This window comes from Trifolium pratense, linkage group LG4 (genome assembly GCF_020283565.1).
Source record: "Trifolium pratense cultivar HEN17-A07 linkage group LG4, ARS_RC_1.1, whole genome shotgun sequence".
Taxonomy (NCBI): Eukaryota; Viridiplantae; Streptophyta; class Magnoliopsida; order Fabales; family Fabaceae; genus Trifolium; species Trifolium pratense.
The window spans coordinates 7,291,398-7,306,743 of record NC_060062.1 but is presented as its reverse complement, the minus strand read 5'-3'; the positions used below and the strand labels follow the sequence as shown (position 1 = coordinate 7,306,743).

General features: G+C 34.2%; 3 protein-coding genes across 3 annotated transcripts; 1 reads left to right on the top strand and 2 right to left on the bottom strand.

Moving 5' to 3' along the window:
• Positions 1-1,670: 1,670 nt before the first annotated feature.
• On the bottom strand, positions 1,671-5,593 carry LOC123921274 (receptor-like protein 7). Its single transcript, XM_045973749.1, has one exon. The coding sequence runs from the start codon at positions 5,124-5,126 to the stop codon at positions 1,929-1,931; it is 3,198 nt and encodes a 1,065-aa protein (XP_045829705.1). The 5' UTR covers positions 5,127-5,593; the 3' UTR covers positions 1,671-1,928.
• Positions 5,594-6,331: 738 nt separating this feature from the next.
• Positions 6,332-10,551, top strand: LOC123922036 (receptor like protein 22-like). Its single transcript, XM_045974781.1, has 2 exons — positions 6,332-8,920; positions 10,344-10,551. Exons 1-2 carry the CDS (start codon positions 6,585-6,587, stop codon positions 10,549-10,551), a joined length of 2,544 nt encoding a protein of 847 aa, XP_045830737.1. The 5' UTR covers positions 6,332-6,584.
• Positions 10,552-10,560: 9 nt separating this feature from the next.
• Positions 10,561-13,841, bottom strand: LOC123923111 (receptor like protein 22-like). Its single transcript, XM_045975758.1, has one exon. It carries the CDS (start codon positions 13,794-13,796, stop codon positions 11,322-11,324), a length of 2,475 nt encoding a protein of 824 aa, XP_045831714.1. The 5' UTR covers positions 13,797-13,841; the 3' UTR covers positions 10,561-11,321.
• Between the last annotated feature and the right edge of the window lie 1,505 nt (positions 13,842-15,346).

Genomic DNA, 15,346 nt, shown 5'->3' with positions numbered 1-15,346 from the left:
TAAGATATATGTTATATCAAATTTAAATAAAATAGTGTCACGTGGAGTTGTGGTGATTGTGTTCAAATTATAAGGATATTTTCATGGAAGCTGAATCATTAGATTTGTTTGATCAAAAACTTGAAAAACAGAGAAGTACTCATGGAGGTTGGAATGAGTTGCTGATTATGGCTGTACCAAGACTTGATTAATCAAATCCACCAGAGATTGATTCTTCAAACTTTGGTCCAACTGCAGTGCTTTATTAATTTCATAGCTTTAGTTTAGTGTAACGTTGAGGCTTGAATGTGAGATTTTGTTTTTAATTGGAGCAGCAATGATAAGTTAGTAGCTCTGATTGGTTTTGGATTAACACAGATTTATGTGCAGCTTTTGAATCCTTGGTATGTGTTTTTCATTGTGGTAGGGGCCATGTTTGGATTGTAGGGAATTCTATTTACTGCGTTGTTCCAGCTGCTACTGTCAGTTGTTTAGTTGTTTTAATTTTAGAATAGCTCTTGTTAATTTGTTTTAATCAGTACTTATGAAAAAATAACTTGTAATAGAAATTAATCCCTTCACTTAATTTGTTTTAGTCAGATGCTTTATCTTGTATCCAAAGCAGTTATTAGTGTTTGTTTTTCAATTCTATGTATGTTTGGATGGTACTCGTAAGCTCATTTTCTACGTCAGAGAGTCGTGTGTGGTCCATCGTATCTGTCTGCTAAGGTATCTATACTAGATTTCTAAGGGTACACAGATTGTCGGTTTATAGTTTGAAGACTTTTATTTAGTTATTGGAAATGTTAGTTTACAACTTTGTATAAACATGACTACTATGTGGGAAATGGATTCCTTGTGTTCATTATTTGACTGTAGGTTAATCTCAGCCTTACAAATTTATTAATATATAATCTCAGCCTTACAAATTTATTAATATATATTATTTATTTAATCAAAATTCAATCCAATGGTTCACATGCAGTGACTGCATGACTGCACCATACTTTGACCGCATGGAATCCTGGTCCCATATATAACATACTTTGTCTAACAAACAATTTTGAGGGTAGAAAATATCATCCTCATGTCATAAATGGAAGATCTTAATTCTTAACAAACTAAATAATAGATAAGAAAAGTCCTTATTCTCCACTAATTCTTTTACACCCTCTAAGTGCTTGTTAATTAGTCTCCATAAGATATATGATTAAACAAAAAGCTCATTCAGAAAAAGCTTGTGAACATATAGCCTAAATCATATCTAAAAATATGAAAGACCCAAATGCATATTTCAATTAAGTTTCTTCTGTGGCAGAATGATCCTTGTGCTGCAAGAGTATCATTGGTGTCTGGAATAGGATGCCTCAAAATACATATTGCACGCTTAACTTTCCCAACGTTCTGATCCCGATTGGTTGATTAAATGGTGTAAAAGTAAAGATCGCACATAGTAGGGACCTGGATTCTATGCAGTCAAAGCATGGTGCAGTCACTGCATGTGAACCATTGGATTTAATTTTGATTAAATAAATAATATATATTAACAAATTTGTAAGGCTGAGATTAACCTGCAGTCAAATAGTGACCGCAGGGAATCCATTTCCGTTATATATGTTCTTCAATCAAAAGTGGAACTTATCAAGTAGCTTGATATTTTGGAACCCTTTCCTCTTACAAAGAAACACATATAATATTTGAACAGGTCCAAGTGAAGCTATTTTATTTAATACAATCTCTTCAAAGATTTGGAACATATTATCACAAAGAAGTATACATAATGAACAACATATATATTTATAAATAGAAAACACTTTTACTAATTAGCACACTCATTAGTCACTAATGTCACTATGAGGGGACCAATGACAATTTCCAATCCACACTTATAAGATAACAGAGTTGGAAATATAAAATACTACTTTGCAAATTACCACACACATTAGTCACTAATGCCTCCTTAAAACGATGTATGTTTGTCCTCTGTGGGTTACATATTCAAGATGCATCCTTGAAAAGATCCAGCAAATAATTTTATCCACAAGTTTCCAATACCTTATTCTCCACTTCTTCCAAAACATGAGAGGACCAATGACAATTCCGAGCCCAAAAACAAATCCCAATTCTACACTTAAAAAATTCCAGTCAATTGAACAAGCTAGCCTTCCACATGAAAGTTGAGGGTGTAGCTCATCCTGCCTTTTACTATCTGGTATTTTACTCAATGGAGGTCCATATAGCCCATCATTTCCTTCAAAGGAAGTTGCTTGAAATGACTGAAGTTGAGTACCTGCTGGGATCTTCCCGACCAAATGATTGAAGGAAAGGTTCAAGTAAGAAAGGAATGACAAGCTTGCAAGTTGCATAGGAATTTCACCAACAAAAGAGTTATTTGAGAGGTCTAAGGATTCTAATTGTTTCAAGTTCCCTATCGAAGATGGGATTTCACCTGAGAGACGATTGTTTGAAAAGTTGAGAAGATAAAGTGCTTTGAAGTCCATCAACACCTTTGGTATCGTTCCTTCAAAAAGATTGGATGACAAATCAATGGTTGTGTAGATTGACATAATTTTAACCAACTCCAGTTGTTGACCTTTGCTTGTAAGTGTCACTGAATCTTGATAATATAGTTGGCCATAATGAAGAACCTCAAATCGGATTTGATTTGCCTTCGAATCAAATTGGTTTTGATCAGAAATCATTGCCTCCCACTGTGTGAAGAAGTTTCCTAGTAGTTTACCACTGAAGTTGTTAAAAGCTAGATCAATTATCTGAAGCATACGCCAAGTGTCTTCGGTTGCCTGACATTCAATGGGATCATAGAACTTGTTTTTGCGCAAGACTAGGACACGAAGTGTAGATATCTTCTTCAACAAACATGGAAATCTGTCAACAATATTGTTATTAGCAAGGTCTAACACTTCTAGTGCTGAGCACTTCACAAGAGATTTTGGAATCTGTCCATCTAAGTTATTTTTTTGGAGATCAAGAGTCCTTAGAGCACAAGAAGGTGGAAACACATCTGGGATAGTACCAATGAGATTGTTCATTCTCAGATTTAATACCACAAGGGTTTGAGTCATATTCATTAGACATGAAGGAATTGTTCCAGAAATGTTATTAATGGAAATATCAAGCACTTGAAGATTTAAAGCATTGCAGAGGGAATTAGGGATACTTCCTTGTAAAGTATTATTTGAAAGCGACAGAAAGGTTGTGAAAGTCAGGTAGTTACCAATATCTTGCGGAATAACAGAACCAAATTTGTTCGTTGAGTAATCCAAATAGGAAGCATATTTTGGAAAAACAGGTATTGGCCCTTTCAATTGGTTGTTATGAAGGTCAAGGCTTATCAAGTTGGAAGTGAGGTTTTGCAATGGTCCTTCCAAATAAGTAAGCATATTGTGAGAAAGATTAAGGGTTTGAAGAACTTGTAGCTTCCAGATCCAGTTCGGCACTCTTCCTTGAATTTGATTGTTTGAAAGGTCTAGAATGGTTATTATGGATTTGTTTCTCAAGAAACTAGGAAAAGTTTTCAGGTTGCAAGATGCCAAATTTAGAGTACTAATATTGGGAAGAGAAGACAGATCAGCATTTGCAACATTCACATTGACTGAGAAGTTGTTGTATGATAGGTCTAGTGAAGTTAAACTTCTGAGCTCAAAAAGTTTTTCTAGCTGCAGGGATCCAGTGAACTTGTTATAGGAAAGATCAAGGACAGAAAGCGAACTGAGTTGGAAGATAGATGTTGGAAAAGGCCCTGCTAGGTCATTGCTACTTAATTCAAGCATATTTAATACAGAGGAAGACATGATTGTGAATTCTTCTACTTTACTAAAGTGGTTGAGTGAGAGGAGAATATCTTGCAGTAACGGGAGTGAAAAAAGGGATGAAGGAATACTGCCATTGATAGAATTATCACGCAAGTCAATGCTGACAAGATTGTGCAGTCCTTCAAAGTAATCAGATGATGAAATTACACCACTTAAACGATTATGTGAAAGGTCTATGCGGGTAAGGTTTTTGGCCATGCGAAATGATGGCATTGCACCTGTGAAGCTGTTAGATGACAAATCCAAGTAACTAAGTTGTGTGAGGTTTGACAAAGAATTGGGGAGTGTTCCATTAAATTGACAATTAGAAAGATCCAATTTATATAAGTGTCTCATGTTACCAATTGTGTGTGGAAATTCTCCAGAGAAGCTTGTGTTACATACCCTTAAAGTCTGGATAGATCCACTCAATGGAAATTCTGGAAATGAACCATGGAGATCGTAGTTGAACGATAAGTCAATATTTAACAATGTTCCAATTTGAAAGATCTTTTGTGGAAATGTACCTACCAATCCACAATTTTGTAGACTAAGGGTGGTCAGATTTTTAAAATTGGCAAATGTTTCTGGAACTGAAGATGAAAAATTGTTCCCGTCAAGAATAATGACTGATAGGTTCTCTAGTTTTGTTAGAGAAGAATGAAGGGGTCCTGTTAGATTACAATAAGACATGCTCATTTCTTGCAGGTCATGCAATGGCAACAAAGAATTGCTCCATTTCTGTCCATGATCTGTTATGATTATACCATCAATATACAGTTGCGTAAGACTGGTCAAATTTTGGACAAGTCTCTGTAGATTTGGTTTCTCAAGTTTTAGCTCTTGTCCTGTTAAATAACTAGGAGAAGAGATATCAAGAGTTACCAACCTTGTAAGCTGAGAAATCTCGATAGGAATCTGTCCCTTAAAGACAGCATATGACAAATTCAGATATGTCAATTTCTCCAACTTTCTGAATCCTGATGGAATGACAGCATTGAAATTGTTATCAGCCAAGTTCAATTTCTGAAGATGTTGGAGACTAAAAAGACTACTTGAATTTTCAAATCCACCAAAGATATATTCTGCACTCAGATCAAGACCAATAACAAATCCCTTACTGTCACATTTTACACCATTCCAACTGCAGCATGCAATGGTTTGATTCCACAACTTCAGCTTGGTTGAACGTTCTGGCTTGTAAATGAGACTGTTCTTTAATTGGAGTAGCAATGATTGTTCATACTCTAGACATTTGGCTGAGGCAAAGGTGATTTGGAAACTGATATAAATGTAGAGAAGGAAGGAAAACATTGAAACTAATGTAATTCTCATTGTTAGTTATTTACTCTTAGTGACTATGACTACCACAACACAAATGGTTGTGTTATAAAGTTGCAGACAATGGCAATCTGCCCTGGTTTTCCGGTGTGGAATGGGTCAATAGTAACGGGTCAATAGTTTAAGGGATATTTCGTTGAACATGATCTATGAAGTTGCTGCAAAATCAATTAACCATCACATCATTTAAAAATAAACGTTATCATAAATAATAGTTGTCACTAGATGCATAAGTAAACATAGTTCCAAAACTATGGGGAGCCACAACCTTCTTATCAATTTAAAGTTATAGGGACTTGTGGGGTATTATGAGGAGCCACTAGATGCAAGCAAAAATCAGTTCCAAAACGAGATGAGTTGATTTATAACTATACAAACTAAATCAATTGGAAACCAAAAGTTATTACATTTTGCTAGATATACCTCCAAAAAAGAAAGATTTATAACTGAAAAAATAATTAAAAGTGTTAAGAGTCCAACATCGGTTGAGAGATGACCTGATTAAGTGTTTATATACTAGAGGCAATCCTCACTTAAAAGCCGATTTTGTAAGGATGAGTTAGGTCCAATACATATTTCTAAGATGGTATCAGAGCCTCTACACGATCCGCTGGGCCTCCTGTTATCAGGTTTCCACTATCGGGCCACCCACCGTTTATATCCATGCACCAAGCCCAATAGTGCTGGGCGTGAGGGGGTGTGTTAAGAGTCCCACATCGGTTGAGAGATGACCTGACTAAGTGTTTGTATACTAGAGGCAATCCTCACTTAAAAGCCCGTTTTGTAAGGATGAGTTAGACCCAATACCCATTTCTAAGAAAAAGAAAACTATGGTCATTATGAAAAATGGTATTCAAACTATCTATTATGGAAATGAACAAGTAATGTATGATCGTAAGTACAAAAATTAACATTCTTAGTTGTAACCATGACTTGTGAACCAACAGGTCTTATAAGTTGTAGTCACATGCAAACTAAAGACTCTTCAGTTCATCCTTAAATATTGTAGGGCAACAGATAGTATAGAATGGAATTGGTCAGAGAAACCAAATTAGAATTGTAGTTAACAAGACCCATCAAGCTAGCATTCAAAGTAAACCTTATCATTTAATTATAACAATGGACCTACAATGTGATAGGGATGATTTCTAAGTCTTTCATTCACACTTCAGTGTATTCTGATTAAAAGAAAATATATTGTTATGATAGAACAATCATTCGTCAGATTTTACTTAGCTATTGCTAAGGTTCCCTAAAATTGAGTGGCCAAGGTTAGACTACCTGTCAAAAAATGGAAGTCAAGGTGAGTGACCAGCACGCTGCTCGATCTTCTTCAACAAAACTTCTCTAACTTATTCAGTTATACTATATATATATATATAATACCATCGTTTATCACATCACATATATATGAAATTAAAATTGTGTAACAGAGTGTGATTAGAGAGAGCAATGAGAATTAAATTATTAGTTTCATTCCTTCTATGCTACTCCTACTGCATATATATCACTCATGCCTCTCCCATTAATTGTCTTGAAGACCAACAATCTTTGTTGCTCCAATTCAAAAACAATCTCACATTTGATCCTAAATATTCCACCACACTGAAATTGTGGAATAATAGCACTGCTTGCTGTTATTGGAGAGGTGTTAGATGTGACAATGAGGGGCATGTTATTGCCCTTTACCTTATAGAAGAAGAACTCATCTCTGGTGGATTTAACAATTCAAGTAGTCTTTTTAGTCTCCAACATCTCCAGGAACTGTACTTGTCTTATAACAATTTCAATTCCTCCTTTCCATCAGGATTCAGCAAGCTGGAGAAGTTAACAGTATTAGATCTTTCTAACTGTCATTTTTATGGAACACTTTCTAATTCAATGTCAAACCTCACACACCTTACCTACTTAGACCTTTCTCATAATGATTTAAGTGGTGCAATTCCTTCATCCCTTTTTACACTCCCATCATTGGATACTATTTACTTTTCTCATAATGATTTAAGTGGTGCAATTCCTTCATTCCTTTTTACAATCCCATCAATAATTACACACCTTGATCTTTCCTCTAATAGGTTGAATGGGACACTGCAGCTGGATGAGTTTCTGAAGCTTAGAAATTTCGTTGAACTAAACCTTTCATACAACAATATATCAGTCAATGTGAATGATTCAAATGTTGATCAAACTTCCTCTACCAATATTCAAATTCTACATTTGGCATCCTGCAATTTGAAATCTTTCCCAGGCTTCTTAATAAATCAATCAATATTGTCCATACTAGACCTTTCAGATAACCAAATTCAAGGAAAAATACCAAACTGGAGTTCAAAACCACAATATCTTAAAGTCCTAAATATTTCTCACAATTTTCTCTCTGATTTCGAAGGAATTATGCAAAATCTTGTAATTAGTTCCAACTTGGAAGTTCTTGACCTTCATAACAACCAACTGTTGGGGTCAATACCACAAGATATTGGTAATTACCTCTCTTCCACATATTTCCTCTCTCTATCAAATAATAATTTACATGGAAGCATCCCTGACTCCCTCTGCAAAGCTTCACAACTTCAAGTGTTTGATTTTTCTGTCAACAACATTTCTGGAACAATTCCTCCATGTTTAATGACAATGACTAGTACTCTTGAGGTATTAAATTTGGGAAAGAACAATCTTACTGGCCTCATACCAGATATGTTTCCGTTTTATTGTGTTTTAAGCACTTTGAACTTCCATGGAAATCTCTTACATGGGCCAATTCCCAGCTCTCTTTCCGACTGCTCATTCTTAACGGTATTAGATATTGGATCAAATCAAATTTCTGGTGGCTTTCCGTGCTTTTTGCCGAACATACCATCGCTTAGTATCTTGGTTTTGAGGAACAACAGATTTAATGGTTCCATAGAATGTTCAGATTCACAAGCAAATGAGCATTGGAAAATGATTCAAATTGTGGATATTGCTTTCAACAATTTCAATGGAAAACTACCTGAAAAATATTTCACAACATGGGATAGAATGATACATAATAAAGATGATGTTGTATCAGACTTTATTCACACAGTGGATACGATCGTCACCGAGACTGGCACCTACAACTACAACATACTCCCTCCTTACATGTATTATCAGGATAGTGTGACAGTTTCGACCAAAGGTCAACAACTGGAGTTGGTTAAAATTCTAAAAATATTCACTGTCATTGATTTTTCATCCAATCATTTTGAAGGACCAATACCAGATGTTCTAATGGACTTCAAAGCAATCCATGTTCTCAACTTGTCAAACAATGCTCTCTATGGTGAAATTCCGTCAACTATTGGTAACCTGCAACAGTTAGAGTCATTGGACCTCTCAAATAATTCTTTGGTCGGTGAAATTCCTGTGCAGATTGCAAGCCTGTCATTCCTTTCTTATCTTAACCTCTCATTGAATCATTTGGTTGGGATGATCCCAACAGGTACTCAAATTCAGTCATTTCAGTCATCTTCCTTTGAAGGAAATGATGGACTATTTGGGCCTCCGTTGATTGAAAAACCATATGGCAAAATGGAAAACTTGCATCCACAACCAACATCTGGAAGGCAAGCTTGTTCAAATAACTGGAATTTTTTAAGTGTGGAATTGGGATTCATTTCCGGACTCGGAATTATCATTGGTCCTGTTATGTTATGGAAGCAATGGAGGGTAAGGTATTGGCAGACTGTGGACAAAATTCTTTGTTGGATGTTTTCAAGGATGTATCTTGAATATGCAACCGATAGAGGACAAACATACACAGTTTTAAGGTGGTGATAATATCAGTGTTAGGTTTGTGATAATTATTAAAATAATGTTTTGTATTTCCCTTTAAGTTGTACTTTGTTTTTACTCCTTTTCTATTGCCATTTCTAGCATGCTTAAAACTGTAATGTTTTTCAATTTCCAACCCTCTGTTGTTCTTTATGTATACTTTTTAGTCAAGAGAAATATGTTGTAGCAATTTTTTTGGGTTTTGCATATGTTATCAAATTTAATCAAAATAGTGTCACATGGAGTTGCGGTGATAGCGTTCAAATTATAACTACAGAAATCATATTTGTACCTGTTCAAATTTTTTCCTGTAATATCTCAAAGGAAATAAAATGAAGTTGAGACTAACAATTCTGAGGGTAGAGACGTCAGTGGCGGAGCTAAACTAAAAGGTTGGGGAGGGGCGTGACAAACCATGAATGTTTTATATATAAAATTAAATGTCATTCAAACTCATTAAGATTATTAATAATAATAATGTTGTTTACTAATAATGTCACTCAATAGTGTACCCTAAAATAAGACTCCCCAGTAGTCGAACACAGAACCCCTTGGTTGCAGGGGCGCAGTACAACCACTGAGCAACGCAAGGATTGTATGACATTTTTCGGTTATATTTATATATATAACATAATTAATAGTTAACAAAGATATGTATATATACCTATTAAAATTGAAAATTTTGGGACGGGCCGCGGCCCTGCCGAGCCCATAGGGAGCTCCACCCCTGAGAGACGTAGAGTTACTATGTCACTAATAATAAAAATGATGGTAGCATGTACAAGCTGAATTATCTTCAACTTGTAGTCCTAAATTTTGGTCAATTCATTACCAAGACATACAGTGAGACAGTCACAAGCAAATAGCTATGAATATGTTGGTTTAGTTTGGTACCGCCATTGATCAAGATGTAATTTGAGGGATTAGTATCTGAAATGCTTGAACAGTTAAATGATGTCTCTATTGGAATCTGCCCCCAGAAAGCTAGCATATGACAAATTCTGATAATTCAACATCACCAACTTGTTGAATCCTGATGGAATGGCAAAATTGAATTGTTATCATCAGTTAGTAGCTCTGATTGGTTTGGGATTAAGAGATATTTATGTGCAGTTGTTTACTTGTAATGTTAGGCTGTGACAGTTTTGTTTTCTTAGTAAGCATAATAACACCGCCAGTTCAGGGTTTGCATTAGATTTTCTTGTTTGAACCAATTCTTGAAATTAATTTGGCTATGATTTTATAAATCATCTATAAGGCATCAGTTCTTTTTTACCACATTCTATATTTAGCATCAACAGTTTTGCTTCGATATCAAGTATCATTATACTGTTTTTGGAATCATGACCATATAGTCATTCGGAATATGTTGTTTCTCGGTTGAAATTATAAGCATGCTACACTGTTTGTTTTGTATAGGTTTATGCAGAATCTCTCGCACGCTTTCAAGGAGATTCACCTTACATATATCCACTTTATGGACTGGGAGAGTTGCCTCAGGTTTTCCATATCTATTTTTCCTTTTAAATTTAATATCTATTTTTCCATATCTCTGTTAATCCAAAACCAATCAGAGCTACTAACTTACCAATTCAATAATCAAATAATGGAATGTATAAAGAGATAAATGTTCAAAGCCTATTCTGTTTTTCGGCACTCAGGAAAAAACATTGTACAAGTTACAATCAATGATGGTCCTTCCAAATCAGTGAGAAAGTGAGAGAAAAAGTCTTTAGAGTATGGTATTGGTTACGGAACAATATGAATTTTGGAGTACTACTCAGAGGTTGGAAACAGAAAAGATTATTATACTAACTAACACATTCGTTAATCACTAATGTCACCTTAAGAATTACGACTGTCTAAGTTTGTTCTCTTTGGGTTTCCTTCTAAACACATGAGTGAGGCGACCAACGGCAATTCCAAGCCCAAAAACAAACCCCAGTTTCACATTTAAAAAATTCCAATCAATTGAACAAGATAGAACTGTGGCCTTTAAGCTAATATACATGTTTGTTTCTTACTGTAGTTTGCAGATAACAATTTCAATTCTGCCATTCCATCAGGATTCATCTGAAGTTCAAGTCTTGGTACTGCCATAATCAGCAACTCATTCCAACTTCGATGAGTATACTTCTTCTCTGTTTTTCAAGTTTTTGATAAATAAATCCAATGATTCAACTTCCATGAAAATATCCTTATAATTTGAACACTTTCACCACAAATACATGTGACACTATTTTATTTAAACATGATAAAACATATATCACATCATAAAGAAGTATACATAAACAACAACAGGAAACACTAAACTAAAGTAGTAAACACAAAGTACAACTTAAAGGGAAATAGAAAACATTATTTTAATAATTATCACAACGAGTAGCTCTAATATTATCACCACCTTAAAACTGTGTATGTTTGTCCTCTATCAGTTGCATATTCAAGATACATCCTTGAAAACATCCAACAAAGAATTTTATCTACAAGTTTCCAATATCTTACCCTCCATTGCTTCCAAAACATGATAGGACCAAATATGATTCCGAGCCCAAAAACAAAACCCAACTCCACACTTAAAAAACTCCAGTCAATTGAACAAGCTAACCTTCCACATGCTGGCTGTGGATGCAGCTCATCCTGCCTTGTACCATTTGGTATTTCAGTCAATGGAGGTCCATAGAGCCCATAATTCCCTTTAAAGGAAGAAGCTTGAAATGACTGAAGTTGAGTTCCTGTTGGGATCTTCCCAACCAAATGATTGAAGGAAAGGTTCAAATAAGAAAGGAATGTCAAGCTTGCAAGTTGCACAGGAATTTCACCAACCAAAGAATTATTTGACAGATCCAAGGACTCTAACTGTTTCATGTTCCCAATAGTTGATGGGATTTCTCCAGAAAAAGCATTGTTTGAGAAGTTGAGAACATAGAGTGCTTTGAGATCCATCAGATCCTTTGGTATTACTCCTTCAAAGTAATTGGATGAGAAATCTATGGTTGTGAAGACTTCAAGGATTTTAACCAATTCCATCTGTTGACCTTTACTAACAATTGTCACACTATCTTGATAAAGTAATCCGTCTCGGATAAAGTCTAGTTCAACATTATCATCGTCTTGCTTCATTTTTTTAGAGTATCTGAAAAAAATTTCTGGTAGTTTACCACTAAAATTGTTGAAAGCAATGTCCACAATTTGAATCATCTGCCATAGATTTTTTGCTTTTGAGCATCCCAAGGTACCATGAAATTTGTTGTTCCGCAGTACTAGGACCCTAAGTGTCGGTATGTTCCGCAGAAAGCATGGAAATCGACCTACAATCTGATTTGTTCCGATGTCTAGTACCTCTAATTGGGAGCAGAGGGAAAGAGACTTGGGAACTGGCCCATGTAATAGATTTCCATGGAGATTCAAAGTCTGTAAAGCACAAGAAGATGAAAACTTATTTTGGATTGGACCATGCAGATTGTTACTCCTCAAATTTAATACCTTAATGCTCTCAGTCAAATGTATTAAACATGAGGGAATTGATCCAGAGAAGTTGTTGAAGGAAAGATCAAGCACATCAATATTATATGAAAGATTGCATACGAAATTAGGAATACCTCCATGCAAATTATTATGCGAAAGAGAGAGATATCCTGTGACAAATTTGTATGTATCAATATCTGGTGTGATAGAGCTAAATTTGTTCATCGAGTAATCCAAGTACGTAGCATATTCGGGAAAAACAGGTATTGTCCCATGTAGTGTATTGTTATGAAGATCAAGCGTATGTATATTGGTGGAACATAAATTTTGTAGAGATCCTTCGAATTCTGTGAGAAAATTGTGTGAAATGTTAAGTTCTGTAAGATATGGTAATTTCCAAATCCAATTGGGAAGTATTCCTGGAATTTGGTTATTAGAAAGGTCTAGAGTGGTAAATGCTGAATTGTTTATCAATAAACTCGGGAAACTTTTCAAGTTACAGGATGCCAAATTTAGATAGTTAATAGCTGGAAATGAAGAAGGCTGAACATTTATTGGATTCCCATTAAGAAATAAGTTGTTGTATGAAATGTCTAGGGAAGTTAGATTTTTTAGCTCGGAAAACTTATCTAGATGAAGTGACCCATTGAATTTGTTAAAGGAAAGATCAAGGTTAGTGAGTGATTTTAGGTGAAAGATAGATATTGGAAAAGGCCCTGATAGATAATTGTTACTTAAATCAAGGGTATGTATAGAGGAAGACACATTGAAAACTTCATCTAGTTTACTAAACTGGTTGTTTTCAAGGAAAACCTTCTCCAATGATGGGAGTGCAAAAAGGGATGAAGGAATTGCACCACTTAAATCATTATCAGAAAGGTCTAAGTAGGTAAGACTTGTGAGGTTTGACATTGAATTGGGAATTGCACCACTCAAATCATTCACAGAAAGGTCTAGGTGATTAAGTTGTGTAAGGTTTGACATTGAATTTGGAAGTGTTCCAATGAATTGACAGAAAGAAAGATCTAATGTAGTTAACTTCTTCAGCTTGCTGAATCCTGATGGAATGGGAGAATTGAAATTGTTAAAAGACAAGTCCAATTCCTCAAGATATTGGAGACTGAAAAGACTACATGAATTGTCAAATCTGCCCTCGATTGATTCTGCATCAAGAGCAAGGCCAATAACATGTCCCTCGTTGTCACATGTAACACCACTCCAATTACAGCAAGCAATGCTATTATTCCACAAAATTAATTTGGTGGAATATGTAGGATCAAATGTGATATTGTTTTTGAATTGGAGCAACAAAGATTGTTGATCCTCAAGACATTTGATGGATGCATCTGTAATATATATACAGTAGTAACAGAGAAGGAATGAAACTAATAATGTAATTCTCATTGCTCTCTATAATCACTCTCTCTTATACAGAATTTTACTTTGATATGATGTGATGTGATGTGATGATATATATATATATATAGGGGAGGGATCAAATTATACCGGTGTAACATTTGAGTAATGTTACACCGCTCAATAACGCTTCAACGAATACAAATTTTACAAAATCCACCGTTGGATTGAAAGTTTATATCATATAGATCATTTATGTTCAATAATACAAAAATCTAAAATCATTTGATATGTTATTGAGACCGATCAAGCTTAACGGTATTTAATAAAAACACATAAAGCGTTAATCTTGATCGGTCTCAATAACATATCAAACGATTTTAGATTTTTGTATTATTGAACATGAATGATCTATATGATATAAACTTTCAATCAAACGGTGGATTTTGTAAAATTTGTATTCGTTGAAGTGTTATTGAGTGGTGTAACATTACTCAAATGTTACACCGGTATAATTTGATCCCTCCCCATATATATATATATATATATATATATATATATATATATATATATATATATATATATATAGTTGCAAACACATTTTGCCCCGTGTTTAAGGGTAAAGAGAAGTTATATGCAAACACAATGAAGTTTTCACCGCTATTAACGATGACTAATCTCCGTCGGGTAAATTTTGGGGCACACAAAGTAGGTTCTTCCCTCCCAACTGAATTTTTTCGGTACGCATGGGTCAGAAATCGAACCCCTAACTACATGCTTAAGGGAACTGAGACCCTTATCACTTGGACCAATTCATTATCAATGAAACTAGTTTAAAGACACATGCATTCGCACGAGTCAATTGAATTTTATTCGATATTTGAATTTGTCACTGTATTAATGTAGAAAAATTTATTTAAAATTAAATATTTAAAAATTTGGTATATAATATTTTTAAAATATTAGTAGAATTATTGTGTTAATTATTTTTTGTAAACTTATTTAATTCAATTTTTTATGTTTAAGTGACAAATAATGGTCTCGTGTATATTTTTATTCAAAAATTAAAAAATTTATTAGGAATATTTAGGATAATTTAGTAAGTTTGATAGTGATACTAATTAACTTTATTATATTAATATTAATATTAATGGTTAGTAATAAACTTTGTAGTAACATTATTTATGTTTTGTTTATAAAAAAATTGTTTATGTTTATTTTCTTTTTTTGAAGAAAAATATTGTTTATGTTTTTTTTCTTCGTAGAGTATTTTTTTTATTTATATACTAGTGGGTCAGGCAAGCGCGTGTGTCTACTTATGTCAAAAAAAAGCCTTATATTATGGTCAGTTTGTTAATAAAAGATTTTTGCTGCTAAAAAAAGATTTGTCTTATGTTATGGTGAGTTTGTTAATAAAAGATTTTTGTTGCTACTTAAAAGTAAAAACATCAAGTGTATTGTTGGTATTATGAAAAGTCCACACCAAAACTCATGTATCATCTTTATATATAGTATAGATATGTATAGAATAGATATAGATAACAATTTTTATGCGGTTTCTTCTTCTTCTTCTTTTTTCTTCTATATTCTTTCTATAA